The 15,184-nt window shown below is 40.6% G+C and overlaps 1 protein-coding gene across 2 annotated transcripts in view; it reads left to right on the top strand.

The window, feature by feature from the left end:
- LOC127431241 (nectin-3-like protein) overlaps nucleotides 1-15,184 on the top strand; it is a 111,565-nt gene that overhangs the window by 63,456 nt on the left and 32,925 nt on the right. The window contains exon 6 of one of the 2 annotated variants that reach the window (XM_051681586.1): nucleotides 6,051-9,438. The exons of the other annotated variant lie outside the window; for it this stretch is intronic. Within the exon in view, the coding sequence (XP_051537546.1) occupies nucleotides 6,051-6,763 (713 nt within the window). The 3' untranslated portion in view covers nucleotides 6,764-9,438. Of the gene's footprint in view, nucleotides 1-6,050; nucleotides 9,439-15,184 lie in introns of those variants that run through there. 2 annotated transcript variants of the gene reach the window in all.

Below are 15,184 nucleotides of genomic sequence, written 5' to 3' on the forward strand. Positions count from 1 at the left end.
TTTAATATCATTAGTGGCAAATGTTATTGGTTCTTATAAAACAATGTACAGGTTTGGAAAGATGTGAGTACAGAATTACAGAATTTCAATTTTTCTGAGTGAACTATTCTTTTAAGCCCCACAAATGGTGAAAAATTCTTCTTTAGAATTTTAACCCACACATGAGCTTAGCAGGGCTCTGATGATTTTACTGAGCCTGAAACTACTGCCTGGGAGTTCAATATTGGCCTTTTTTTTTTTTTTTTTAAATGGTTGGTTCGTTAAACAAGTTATTATTGGGTTACATGAGTCCTATTTTTAGATCTAGTTGACCTCTGAGACGGGTGTCCACCATCACACTCCATGCCATTTGTGTCCATTTGCTTTTGTGTGAACATTAAACATTGAATCCTGCTATTTAATCAGTTTCTGTGATGGAGCTGCCGATGACTCTTTCCCTCTTGCTCTTTCTTTCTCATGCACACCCCATTCTCTTAGACTGTCATGCAGTTATACAAGGAAGAAAAGAGCGGAAGCAACCTTGAATGAGAGATGATGTCCTAGATTCATGAAACATTCACCAGCTCTTTTCAACCGCCATTAATTATGTATTTCTTTTTATTTATTTATTTTGTAATGCTCGCCCCTCGAGAAAGATTCAACATCTGCGTGCATGAAGCTATGTGTTCCTGTGCATTGTGTGCACGTGGTTGTTGTGTTGGATCTGTCTGCCGTGATACCTCTTCTTTTTAGTCCTTTTGCGCCATTTGTTTAAAGTGATATTTGTACTAGAATGCGTACTGATGGAATAACTGTGTGTTTGTGACTGTTTGTGGTCATGAAAGTGTGTCTGTCTGCTCTGTTCAGTCACTGATCTGCGTGCATGGGCAGGCAGTACCTCTTCTACATGTTTATTGCCCCACTGCAACCTGTGTGGTCACCAATCACCCCCAAATACACACTCTCCAAAACTGATCAGTCACACTTCACTTTGATTGTTCCATGCAGTATATGGACTTAAATGATATATAAACATACCACACATATATACAGAGTCACTATTGACTCTTGAGTAAATGAGCATTCACACTGACGGTGATTGAATTCGTTGGAAGGCCTTCATTCCTGATGGTAGTATCCAACTGTCGTCAATCAGGAGCAGGTGCGAATCACAATGGACGACAGAGTGACAAAAAGTACATTCCAACTTTTAAAAACATGTCTTGCGACCCTATTTTGTTCCATTCGATTGCGCTCCTAGTAGAGTTAACACTAAGAAACTGGTGCCGGTAAACGTGACCGGGTATGATAAAGTTTGCTGGACAAATTGGAAAAAATCTTGTCATCTCATTTCAGTGTTTGTTTTGTTGTAACGTGAATGACCATGCCTGCATTATGATATAAGATTGACTATGCCTACATTATGATGATATAATAATATTAATAATAATAACATAATCAAGTCAAATGAAAGATAAATGTTTATTCATTATAGTTGCTTTTGATGAATAGGAATGCTTACGCCAGAGTGTTTTGCGACAAAAGTCTCCACTTTGGGTTGCATGACGAAGCATCACCACAAACTCTTGCGTTTTCCCTCTCCATCTTTTTGATGCATCCCCATTAAAATCAGTGTATTCACAGCATTCTCTAATGCAGTGTAAAGTCTAGTTTGTAGGCACCATAAGAAACCCTTTTGATCACAGTCAGGTGAACCAGGATCCAGTCAAAGGTCATGTCCACACTAATAGGTTTTCGGCTGAAAACTAACTTAAAATTAAGGAGATCTTGTGCCTTGGCCAATGGTGTGTGATGGTGTTAGCTCAAATTAGTTTAGGCTAATTCACAATAGAAAAAAAAATTGGATGTCTTTTGCCTTGGTTAATAATGTGCAATGTTGCAAGTAACTCAAATTAGTTTTCACAATTGGAAAAAAATGTCAACTTGCTCTAATCTATTCACCAAAAAAAAAAAAGAAAAAAGAAGAGGATTATTAGCCGAGGTATCTAAAATGTTCTTCTTTATTGGTTCATAAGTGCTCCGTGCATAATAAGATAAAAAGACACAAACGTTTGTTCCCAGTGGGCCTTCAGTGTTTGTCTTGTAACATTTAGTTAATATTTAATACAAGTGGTGTTTCTATGTTTTTCAAACCATCCAACACCGGTGTAATCCGTTTTTGTCTAATATACCTAAGCAAGTCAATCAATTAGGACAGCAAGTATCACATTATCATTTTTATATGGTCAATATGTTGCATGTCGGCAAAGCCACCATCATCTGAAACAAAAAGCAAAGTTATAGGAAGCTAGATGAATTTAAATCCTCATTAAGACCCTGTGGCTGCATAGTATTTAGTCGGAAAATCCACTTGCTTGCAGATTGACACAATACCGCGAAATGACTACTGTTTTACTGAATTTTGTAGTTCAGAGAAATGTTGTGCGAAGGTGACTTATTGTCAGCTCCATTAATGGCACTTCTGTTTATTCATTCAAATTCTCCTTTGACGATTTGTTTTTCCAACATATAAAAGGCATTCATCCTTTCCAAAGTATGCGGTACTAGAGTGTTTTCATAAGTCCATTTTTGGTGTAGGAAAACTGTTCCAGTCTGGATAGGGGGCTTAAATCTTTCAATTGAAAATGTATTAATGTTATCTAATGCAAAGGAATTGGTCCTTAAGACCAATTCATCGACCAGTCGTTCATGCAACCCATCGAATAGTCAGTCTTAATGTCGTTTCACTTATTCCTAATTAGGAGGCGACGTGAGCTCCACTTTCTGCACTTCTATTGGTACACACCGCATCGTATCACTGCTCATTTGCATAAAGCTTAGCTCTTCTCTGTTTTGCCATGTCGCCATTTGGTTGCCTTAAATCACCAAGTCTCATCGATGATTAATAACTTCTGGTTGCTTTGTCGTGGCAACTCGCTGTCAGTGTGAACGCCCCTTAAGGCAAGATACAGAGAGGAAGGTTTCCCGACTTTCAGCAACATGCTTTCTTCTGGACATTGACTTGCTGAGGCTAGAAGCTCTAAGGTGTATTGATTTGAAACAAATCATTCTTTAACTCACTGGGCTAAATTGAATAAATTAAAATTAATTGTCATCCATGTGCTTGAGCCTTAACCAGAGATAATCTTGATTTTATGGATTTTGGTTTAACATTTGTAACACAAGAAAATCGTGGGAATATCGTGGGAGAGCTGATGGGATTTTGGAGAACTTTTCTGTATCAAAAATAATGCCAAAACAATGAATGGGTGGTTTCAGTTTACATCAACTACATGGCCAATTTTCCCTACATATATACACTCACTCATCACACCCACAGATGCATCCAAATTACCTTTTGACCTTTGGGGAAAATACTGTCTACAAATGCTTTAAATTGCTACATTGTTTTTCAGTCCAGCAAGGATGAATAAATTATACTTTAACAGCAGCATTTGAACTGTGTAACCATGAAGAGCTTGCAGCCCTGACTCCTGCGACTGAACTCACATGCTCTGCACTCTATGCATGCACACGTCACAGCCAGCCAAATAGCTCTCATTGCACCAGGAACAGGACACTCCGTAATGGGATAGTTTGAATTTCAGCTCCTCGAGCCGCCTCTTGTCAGAACGCTGCTTGCATAGTTCAGATGCATGGCCCAGCATGCAATGAAACGCTACATGCTGCTCCCTAACATGATCAAGTGATCAATTCGTGGTAATGGTGTTAAAGCAATCTCCTAGCCTAGCTCCAGTCAAGTCATTTTAGAAGTAAGGCATAGCATATTATTCACCCAACCCTCAGGTATTCTTGATATCTGTCCCCTCCCCCAGTAGCACGCACCCTTTCCTTGACCCCTTCCCTCCATCATACAGCTCTTTGGTTAGCAGTACTCCCTCTCTCAGCTAACACAGTTTAGCTCACTAAGTTTCATTGTTGCCGATGACACTGTACATTGTTAGCCATGTTAATGTTGGAATGTGTGGTGTTAGCTGGAGATGTTAGTATGTAGCTCCTCATGAACATCTCTCCCAGCTGTCTTTTCTCTTCCATGTTTGACGTTTTTTGTTTCTTTGCTCTGGACAACAGTTTCAGGTTTTAAGCGGTTTTATTTTGATAGTCAAACAAGGTGTGCAATTACTTCAGCTACATTGCTGCAGTAAACAGTTACGATACATCAACAAAATCTAAGCTAAAACCTTGCGCTGTTGCTTACATAGCAAAATAGCTGTTTGGTTTCTAGTCAAACAACCTGGAAGAAAATTTTCAAGCATATTCGTGCCATGGGATTTGTCAGAAATTTCGACTAGGTTTTTAGAAAAGCAGTTTTCAGGGGCCTGGGTAGCTCAGTGGTAAAATACACAGGCTACCACCCCTGGAGTTCTCTAGCTCGCTAGTTCGAATCCCAGGGCGTGTTGAGTGACTCCAGCCAGGTCTCCAAGCAACCAAATTGGCCCGGTTGCTAGGGAGGGTAGAGTCACATGGGGTAAACTCCTCGTGGTCGCTATAATGTGGTTCGTTCTTGGTGGGGCGTGTGGTGAGTTGAGCGTGGTTGCTGTGGTGGATGGCGTGAAGCCTCCACACGCGCTATGTCTCCGGCAACAGGCTCAACAAGCCACGTGATAAGATGCATGGGTTGATGTCTCAGACGCGGAGGCAACTGGGATTCGTCTTCCGCCACCTGGACTGAGGCGAATCACTACGCGACCACGAGGACTTAAAGCACATTGGGAATTGGGCATTCCAAAATTGGGAGAAAAAGGGGAAAGGTCAAAAAAAAAAGAAATGCAGTTTTCAGTTTGACTAATATAAGGTCTTTGGTTGACCAAACCGAAAGGATGGATGCCTTTTTTTTTTCTACAGCATGCATTAAAAGAAGTTCTGTAATGAGAATTTCAGTTTCAAGTTGCTAACATTTTGCTACATAAGGACTACAACAATTGTCCAATTCACCAACCTTTGTAAACTCAAATCCTTGTGGTAATTGTAGTCCTTATGTAGCAACTTTTTAGCAATTTATCATTTAAGCCCAAAGTATACTTTTGGTTTTAGGTGTACGATAGCATTTGCGTGACGTCAATGCTCTAGCCTTTCAAAGTAATACTCCATTTGACCTTGCACGCATGCACAGGTGGTCAACGCTTGCACGCTACGATTGCTATGAGATACTGGACTATTTCTCTTCAGGAATTTAGACCCATAAAGATGTCTTTTATAATCATTCAGACTCAAGATATACAAATGCAGGTACAGAATTTACTGACATCCTCCCACACGCGATATTGACGTGCAAATACGCTTTTGTTTGCGTCATCGTCTTGCTCTTCTTTGTGAAAGCAATAGCCCAACTGTGTGTGTGTGTCCACCTTGTGGACTCTAATTAGTGCAAACAATTCTAGGCACATGCGTACATAGTGTGCACGGTTTGACAATTTGGGCTACGCACTGCTCACACAACTCATAAAAAACCTTTCCTTGTCTGTCTCTTTCTTCTGCGCTAGCTTCTATACTACTCCAGCTACTCTGACAACTTGGCAGTGTAGACTGCAGATATTGTTCACTTTTGTATAACAAATTGCTTTCAATGTTCCTCATTTATATGTCACTTTGGATAAAAGCGGCTGCTAATAGACAATGTAAAATGCAGACAAAATTTGCATCACTCGAAACCGAAGTATGCTTTGGACTTAGATGTATGACTGAGTAATTTACTGCATGTTGTAGAATAAAATGTGATAGTCTCTAAGTTTTGTCAACAAAAGACCTTATTTTACTCATAAATTGAAAACCGCTAAAAATTATCTGGAAATTCCAGAGGGAACCCATGCCGAATTAGCCAACCAGGTTGGCCTTCAAATTGACATCATGACTGAACAGCTCTTTAGAGATGTAGTCCAGTTACTCATGCTGTATGTCATGCTAGCAAATATTACAAACTTTGAAGCCAATTCATATGACTTAATGATATACTGATGTAGTTGGGCATTGACATCTACTTTTCTTTGTCTGTCCATCCCTCCTCCTGCCCCTTTCTCCCCCTTTTGCCTCTCCTTCCTTCCCTCCATTAGATCCTCCCTCCACCACCACCATGCCCCCCACCACCCATGTGCGTGTCCTAACCACCGACATCTCTGCCACTGCACCTGGCAATAAGCAGCGAGCGCTCATCACCTCTCCAACCCTGGCACCTCTGCCTGAGGGGAGCCTGGGCACCATTGTTGGTGGGGCAGTGGGCGGAGCCCTCTTCCTCCTGTTGCTGCTTGTTCTGGGTGGAGTTTATTATCAGCATCAGCGTCGGACGTTCCGTGGTGATTATTATACGAAGCAGTACCATGGTCCGTCTGACATGCAGAAGGCTCCTCAACCCCATGAGCTTCAGCAAGTCTACAGCAAGGGTAGCCCTGACACCAAGCTCAAATCCAACCAGGATAATGGCATCATTTACCCAGACAAGGACAGAGAAGAGTGGGGTGACTTCGACCGAGAGCGATCACCCAACGGTCGCAGCAGAGTTCTAAGAGAAGCAGGTGCTCACCTCAGCCACCACAATCATTACAACCATGAGCATGGCTACCACAGCAACAATCACCCCAGTCATCCTCAGGGTTTCAGTCCAGCCCATCACAACCCGAGGGGCTCAATGCAACCAGAACCCCGTAGGTATGCTGCTCCACAAGTCATGAGCAATGGCTCCCCCTACCTGCCAGAGGACTGCTACGACAATGAATATGTGTCGCACACAGATGGTTCCATGATTTCCCGCAGGGAGTGGTATGTCTAACAAGAAGAAAAAATCAGGAGGAGACTGCGAAGACATTAAGAAATGCTTCAGACTGCAAAATAACACAAGGATGAAAAAAGAAATGTTAAGAAAATTTGTAGGAATTTTTTTGCACCTTTTTCGAGTAGTTTACACCAACCGTAATTTGTGTGTTTGGGTTTTGTTGTACATTAGCCTAATTATTTGTTAACTATTCAAAGTTAGCTGGGTTAAAGGATGTTTTGGGACCAAGAGACAATATCATTTCTTCATTTTCTAGAAAGAAGATGGTCAATCAACAAGACATCTGCTTTGTTTAACTAATAAACCTGTACCGGTTTGATTTCAGGTGCGATTTCAGTTGGATTGTCTTGCCAAATCAATAGCCAATCTCTTCCTTTGCTTTGCATAGTAAAGGTGTACTGTATGTTTAAAAAAGTAACAATTAAAAAAAGAAAATGGTTAATTGAACAAATGAAATTAAAGGTATTCATATAACCTGCCGATAAGTATTTCAGATCAGCGCAGCTGTGACTGAGTTTTTATGAGTCATGCAAACTTTCAGTAATGCTGTCACTGGAGGCAGAAATTAGCTCCTGTCAACAGCCTGGCTGTTTCCATGGCAACATTTAATTCTGGCATTCAGAGTTGGAGTGCTGTAGGGCGGAGCTAGACAGGGAGGACAGTGCTGGAATTGAGAGAGCCCAATGGGAGCGAGAAAGACAGGCAGGATCATTGCTGGAAAGAGACTGCTATAATTGCATCAATTCAGCTCCCATTTGCATAAAATTATGTCACTGTATTAGGTTTTGGTTGCTTTTGTTCCATCAGAATTGAACTGCGTGTGCAAGTCTGGGTCTCGTTGATTTAATAATAATAATAATAATAATTTAGATACTTTCACATCCCAAAATACTGCCTTTGTTTTCCAGATTACAGTATGTATAGCATTCTTGGAACAGTTGTCCTGTATTAATGTAACTGTCTGGCTTGGCTTTGTCACACCACCACTGCCCAGTTTTAAAGGGTTAGTTCACCTAAAAATGACCCTCATGTTGTTTCAAACCCATAATACTTTTTTCCATAGGAGCACAAAAGTAATTGTTTGGTAGGAGGTTGCGTACTGACAGCCTCAGTCATTCATTGCATAATTTCCATACAATGGAAGTGAAAGGTTACTGAATGCCCAACATGACCTTTTGCATTCCAGGGAAGAAGAAAAATCATACGGGTTTAGAACATAAGGGTGTGTAAATTACAATTTTTATTTTTGGGTGCACCATCCCTTTTAGACCCTCCAACTGCGTTTAGCAGCTGTTGATCTGTCTATTGTCTGGCACGCATTGTCACGCATTAAGTTCTGTGCCTGTCGCCTGTATTTCTGCGTGTATATGTGAGTTTCTCTGTCTGTATGCAAATCACATATAAATGCAATTAGCTGGTGTTTGTCAATGGTGTTTTGAAGAATTGACACATTGCCTGTTCAGTAGTGTTCAAAAGCAACGCCATCAGACCTGGCCTCAGATTTCACATACTTTGACAATTTAATGCAGAGGACGATAGCCTAACACAGCTTGTTATTGGTCATTAAAGAGGTACTTCACCCCAAAATGACAATTTTGTCTGCATTTCATCATCCTCATGTTGTTCCAAATCCATACAGATTTGATAGTTTTTTCACTTTTTATTTTATGGGAATTTGTCTCTAAACTTCTGCCTATTTTTGTGTTCCATGAAAGAAAGAACGTAGTACGGGTTTAGAACAACATCTGTGTGGTTAAAGGATGGCAAAATCTTGATTTTGGGTGAACTATCGCTTTAAGTTCTTGACCATTAAGTTGAGTGTTGGCTGGATATGGTTGGGTTAAGAAACATGTATCTGGATACTGAAGATGATATTGTAGTGCCTTAAACTGATTATGTGCCCTGTAAGCTTTACAATGAGCATTCATAAGTTATGAATGAGTACATATCATTTTGAGAAGGATGCAAGTAGTTCCGAGGCACAAAATAGTCAGGATGGATGATCTGAGAACTTGTGCTGTCTCTTTTTTTTTTTTTTATATCCTTTTCGCCTTCATTAGTTTAGAAAGTCTTGTGCCATCATTTGTATGACTGCATTTTGTTTTCCAGATCTCAGACAATGACAATTTGTTTTGCTCACATAATGACATGTGACACTTCAGTCACCATGCACATCAAATAGTTATGATAAAGTTACGAGTAAAGCTATTAACAAATATCTAAGTGTACATGTTTGGATTATGTTGAGGTGAATAAAACAAGGTTACTATGTGTGTATATATACTGTATGTTGGCAGTTGGGAGAGCCTTGTTTTTTGTTTGTATTTTTGCAAGTTTGTTTACATTTATTTTTCCTATAGAAAGCCTGAGATTTGACTGTGGAATGCACTACTGGAGAACCCCACCACTTCACGGATTGTGACGAGAGACTAGGTTTCTTTGATCACTATTATTATTATTATTATTATTATGTATATGTTTTATTTTTTTTTTTATTTCACTTCAGCAAATCTTGTTCACTTTTTTGATTTACAAAAGAGCTACTGGAGGAAAAAAACAAAAAACAACAATAGCAAAGAAGAAATGTATTTGCAATGTATAGATGAGCATTATTTTGTAAAATCAACCTTTGGGATACATGTGTTTTGAAATAAAGCACCTTTTTTTCTGTGGCATTGTTTCTTTGTTTTAGAATTTGGCTCAAATCAGTCTTGTGTTTGTTGGAAGTGTGAGTGGTTGCTTCAGCTGCAGAACCGTTCCCTGAGGGGGATCTCTACTTCCCTGGAGGGCTTGAAGGATGGATGCCTCACGCCCACTTTTCCTTTGCTGTGGTTAACCTAGTGCATCTCAGAAGAACACCATGCACTGAGGCTCAAGCATATTTTGTGGGAAAGCCTGCGGCCAAAAGCATCCTGTGGATGGGGGCTAAATTCCTCTCAGACATGCCAAGGATAGAGCTAAAGTGAGGGGATTATGGACTTGTTGATTCTTGTGTTTGCATGGCTGTTCTGTTGATCTGTGTGAGAGGAGTAAGTGTGGTTGACAAAGGGAAGATCAAGCACAGGAACCACAACAGCATTGGGACTAAATGGTGTTTGGGCAAGTTAGCCTTTTGCAGAGTCTATTATCCTGTTCCAAAAGCTGGTGTGGGAGAGGGTGTTGTAGCAGTAATTGTAGATGAGCTATTGTAAACAGTTCTTGCTGGAAAAAATAATTTCTTAAACCAGTCTAAGATGGCTTGCTGGTTTTAACTAATCTCTGATCCTGCTCATACTGGCTGTTTGCAGGCATTAGAGGGGCTTTGGGCACTTGTCAGGCTGGGAGATTGGCTTGCTGACCAGCTAAAGACCAGATTGGCTATATGAAGCTGAAAAATAAAACATGTATTAAACCAGCCTAAACTGGTTTGCTGGTCTAAGCTGGTCTTCTAGCTTGCAGCCTTGTCTGGCAAGTCTGGTGTGCTGGTTTTAAAGGGGTTTTGGGCACTTTTTAGCTGGTCAGGCGGAGAGACCCGCTGGCTGACCAAGTGAAGACTAGCTTGGCAAGGTTGGGAGATCTACTTGACTGCATGAAGCTCAAACGAAAGCATCTTAAACCCGCCTTAGCTGGTTTTCTGGTCTTCTAGCTTGCAGCCTGGTCTGGTTTGTAAGTATTAGATTAGTTTTGGGCACTTGTCAGGCTGGGAGACCAGCTAGCCGATTAGCAACATCACTTGAAGACCAGCTTGGGCAGGCTTGGAGACAAGCTAGACCACATGAATCTGAAAAAAATATTTTCTTAAACCAGCCCAAGCTGGTATGCTGGTCTTAGCTGGTGTCCCAGGCTCATCTGGTTTGTTGGTTTTAGAGGGGTTTTGGGAACTTGTCAGCTAGACCACATTAAGCTGAAAAAAACTTCAACCAGTCTATGCTGGTCTTAGCTGGTCTCCCTGCTTGGTCAGGCTGGTCTGGTTTGTTGATTTTAAAGGGTTTTTGGGAACTTGTTAGGCTAGTAGACCAGCTGGCCAATCAGTTAAACCAGTGGAAGAGGCCAGTTAGACCGTATGAAGCTGGGGGAAAAAAACATCATAAACCAGCCTAATATAGTTTACTGGTCTCCCAGCCTAGATAGGTTGTTCTGTGTACTGTTTTTAGAGGGGTTTTGGGCACTTATCAGCTCGTCAGACTGGGAGACTGTCTGGCTGATCAGCTAGACCAGTTAAAGACTAGCATGGCCAAGTTTGCAGACCAGCTAAACTATGTGAATCTGAAAAAATATCTTAACCAGCCTAAGATGGTATGCTGGTCTTCCCTCTTGGTCAGACTGTCAAAAAAACAAAAACATCTTAAAGGTGCACTCAGTAACTTTTTGTCATCTTTGACTTACTGTGACACCTAGTGCTGTGGATGCAGCATCATTCAAAATTCAATAGCTTTCAGTTACAGATGCCATTGTAGAAATTCACTATTCACAATCAGCCATGATTAATTTAATCTAAGAGTGAAAGTGTCCAATAACAAGATGGTTATTAAGATTAAACAAGTAGTCTTCGGCTGATCATGTGATTCTAATATGGCAGCCCCCATGAGGGCGCCCCTGTCCCTTGTAGAATAAAACAGCTTTTATTAGGATACTGATGTGACTAGAGTCCTCATCTCATGCGAGTGGTCATGATTTTATACAAAATTACAATTCATTTCTTTAGGAGTAAAACCTTCTTAATGTGAAAAATACTGCTGAGTGCACCTTTTAAACCAGTTTAAGTTGGTTTGCTTGTCTCCCAGCCTGGTCTGGGCTGCGTTTCCCAATGCATCGTAAGCCTAAGTTGATCGTAGAAACCACTGGCTCCAGTGTTCTCTACAATCAACTTAAGCTTGTGATTCTTTTGGGAATGCAGCCCTGGTTAGTTGGTTTTAGAGGGGTTTTGACCACTAGTCAGGATAGGATACCAGCTGGCCAACTGGCTACACCAGCTGAAGACCATCTTAACCAGGCTGGGAGACTGGCTAAACCATATGAAGCTGAAAAATCCCCAAACATCTTAAACCAGCCTAAGCTGGTTTGCTGGCCTCCTAGACTAGTCAGGCAGATCTAGTTTGTTGGTTTAAGAGGGGTTTTTGGGCACTTGATATTCAGGCTGGGAGACCAGATGGCTGACCAGCTTAACCAATTGAAGACTAGCATGGCCAAGCTGGGAGACCAGCTTAAACCATCTAAGACCAGCAATCGATCTTAGCCTGATATTGTTTGTTTGTTTGTTTTGTTTTGTTTTTTATCAGCAGGGATTCTAGAAAAGTTTGATGAGCCACATCTCCATTGTCTGTCCCTTAAACATGCCTCTTTAAACCAACACAAAGGAAACTAAGGGTAAAATGGATACAATAGAGCTGAAGCACTAGAGCCTGTTCTCCTGAGAAATGCCATTTATTGGTTACCTCAGTGACAGGAAATGACAGAAACATGCTCTCTATTCCTTTAAAAGACACTGTTCTTCCCTCTTCTTGCATTAAGTCACAGGTGACTCTATAATTCCCAGGAAAGCAAGGTTAGGCCATTGAAAATAACATTGTCATTCATTATACGAGCACAGTCACCTTATCACGGGTGAGGAGGTCACTGTCTCGCACTGCACTGTTTGAATAGAATCCCTAAAGAGCTGCATTACCTACTACCCCCCTCAACCCCCTCCTCCCTGTTCAGTGAGTGCCTCTGATTGGTTAAATTAGTCTGGGAAAATGGTTTTGTTTGTCACAGCCCCCTTCCAGGCCATTGACATCGTCCCCATGGCAACAGACTCTTCTCGGGCTCGTGATAGAGAGCTTGTTCTCTTGAGGGATACCTGTGCCTCCTGTCTCCCACTCTGTCACAGAGAAAAGAGAGGGCTTGAAAGAGGGCAATTCAGCAGAAAAAGAGAGGAAGAAAATTAGAAATGGGGGGAGGCCTGAGACAGGAAGAGGATGGGAGGAGTCAAAGATGGAGCAAGGTTAAAAAGGAGAACTGTGGGGCGGAACATTGAAAATGGAGACTTGAAGGTGAAATGTGGCATTATAAATTCCTGCTATAAAAGATGGTCATTTTAAAAGGGCTGTGATCTGTCACTGTGACCACATCGTTTGCTTTTGTTTTTTCCCTTCTAGAGAGAATTTTTCATTGTGATTGTCTGGTTTTCCTTTGGAAAATGTGTTATTTGTTACCTTGCACTTTTCCCCCTCAGATATCAGCCTTTTATGACATATTTTTCCACAATGGTTCCTCAATGGTAGGCTGTTATTAAATGTTCAGTGCTCCATTTCAGAGAGTCTCACATTTATCAGAAATGTATTGGAGAAAGTGTGATTGCTCTTTATTTTGATGGGACACGGATATAGTAGGTGGGGTGAACAGATATGTAACCACCACCCACTGTATTCATGTAATAATAATGGGCTGCCAGCTGGTTCTCAATATATCAGGTGTACTGAATGATAATTTTCTCTTAAAAAAAAAAAAAAAAATACATATCCAAACACAAATACTCAGCACTGCTTTTTCTATTTTTTTGTGCCCCATGGTCATTGTATTGTTGGCAGTCCAAGGTTCACTAGCCAGTCCTCCTCATTCCTAAGAGGAAATTTGGCAACAGTGTTGCCATTAAACATTTATAAGTTAAAAAGAGATGTTTTCTGTCTATTTCCTTTCCATTTATCATTCCTCAGTGTTTTGCTGTTTTTCTCTAGGCAACATATTAATTTAGATTTAAATACGGGCAAAATCAATAATGACCATATAAGCTCATTGGATATCTAAAGCAGAACTGGTGCATGGAGCACTCAAAATACCCATTATAATGGATTTAAGATGGCATTTGAGGTCTTTGCCAAACTCAGATGAATTATGGTATGATAGACCACCCAGATTCAGCGGTCCTTCTCTACAGTAATACTTTCCATATGCCCTTGATAAAAATCTGCCAGTTTAAACAATGGCAGCCACTACAGAAGATGACCGCTGACTCTTGACCTACCTATCTCTTAATTTGCCAAAACAAACCTCTCTACCTTACTTAAAGCTGTGGTCTTTCTCTTATCTTGCGACCTCTATTTGGAGACCTGTTATATTAAAAGGCTTTGCTTTTGTTTGAGTAGTTAAGCCTTCATGACCAGCTGCATCATAAACCTTTGCCCTCTAGAACGAGGATGCTCCAGTTCTTTCCATTGCCCCACAAACTGTAATTGAGTTTCACAGTAATTAAGACTCATGGATGGCAAATAGATAACAGAAACCCTTTCCGCTCCGATACAGCCCAACCCCTACCTGCTCTCGAATATGTCTATCAAGTGTCAGCCAGCTAAGGGAGGACCAGCTTTTCCCATGTAACATTTACCAGAATGCATTATGGTGCTTCTCCCCCACCTAGCTCCCTTTTTATCAAATACTGATCCTTGGATGTTTACCCGCAGAGAGCGCTGAATAGAGTTACGGGGTGTCCATGTCCAAAACCGACGGAGCACCAGTTTGAAATCCGCAACACTTAGTCACCTGATCCCTTTAATCGTGTTTAAAAATGCCTGCCACCCCAGAAACAGGTCTTATGTCACAAAGCGAGTGTGAACTAATTTAATCCTCCATTGCTCTAGGATTACCTCTGCTCTAAGCCATGAATTTTTCTGTCATTCTCCAAAAACCTTAAATTTGCTTGGTAAACATCTCTTGGAACTTGTGAGAGCATCTTCAAAGCATATGGTTCACCTCTGGGTGTTCACTTGTGAAAGCTAAGGTCTTAAGTCCAGTGGGGTTAAATTGAGCCTTTAAAAGGCACCAGTATTATGGTCAGTAATTGCTGTTTTTAAAAAGGGCCTTTAGCAAGACCATACAGAATTTAAAACCTTTTAAAAGGAAACGACACAATTAAGAAGATTTTGTTGTGGTCCATAAAGTTTAAGTAAGCTTGGAAGAGAGTATGCAATGGCTGCTTTTCATATTTCTGGCTTTGGAACGTGGAAGTAAACTATAGCAGGGTTAAAGGAATACTCAGGTTCAGTTCAATCGACTGTATTTGTGGTATAATGTTGATTACTTATTACTTATCAAATAAATTTTAACTTCTTTAAAAATGCAAAAATCTGGGTAACCGTAAGGCACTTACAATGGAAGTGAATGGGGCCCATCTGTAAAAGTTAAAATACTCACTGTTTCAAAGTATAGCCATAAGACATAAACAATATGTGTGTCAAAATGATTTTAGTGTGATAAAATCGCTAATTAACCTTTTCTGTGTAAAGTTATATCCAGGTTTCCAACTTTGTTGCCATAATGAAGTAGTCATAAATTCTGTAATCCCACAAAAGATGACAATTTAAACAACTTTACAGCTCATATAAGACAGTTTTAACAGTAGTAATGCAAGTGCTTTTATAAAGTTATAAGCTTTACATTTCTGCCTTTAAACCCTCCAAAAGT

The sequence above is a fragment of the Myxocyprinus asiaticus genome, chromosome 40 (genome assembly GCF_019703515.2).
Source record: "Myxocyprinus asiaticus isolate MX2 ecotype Aquarium Trade chromosome 40, UBuf_Myxa_2, whole genome shotgun sequence".
NCBI classification, from domain to species: domain Eukaryota; kingdom Metazoa; phylum Chordata; class Actinopteri; order Cypriniformes; family Catostomidae; genus Myxocyprinus; species Myxocyprinus asiaticus.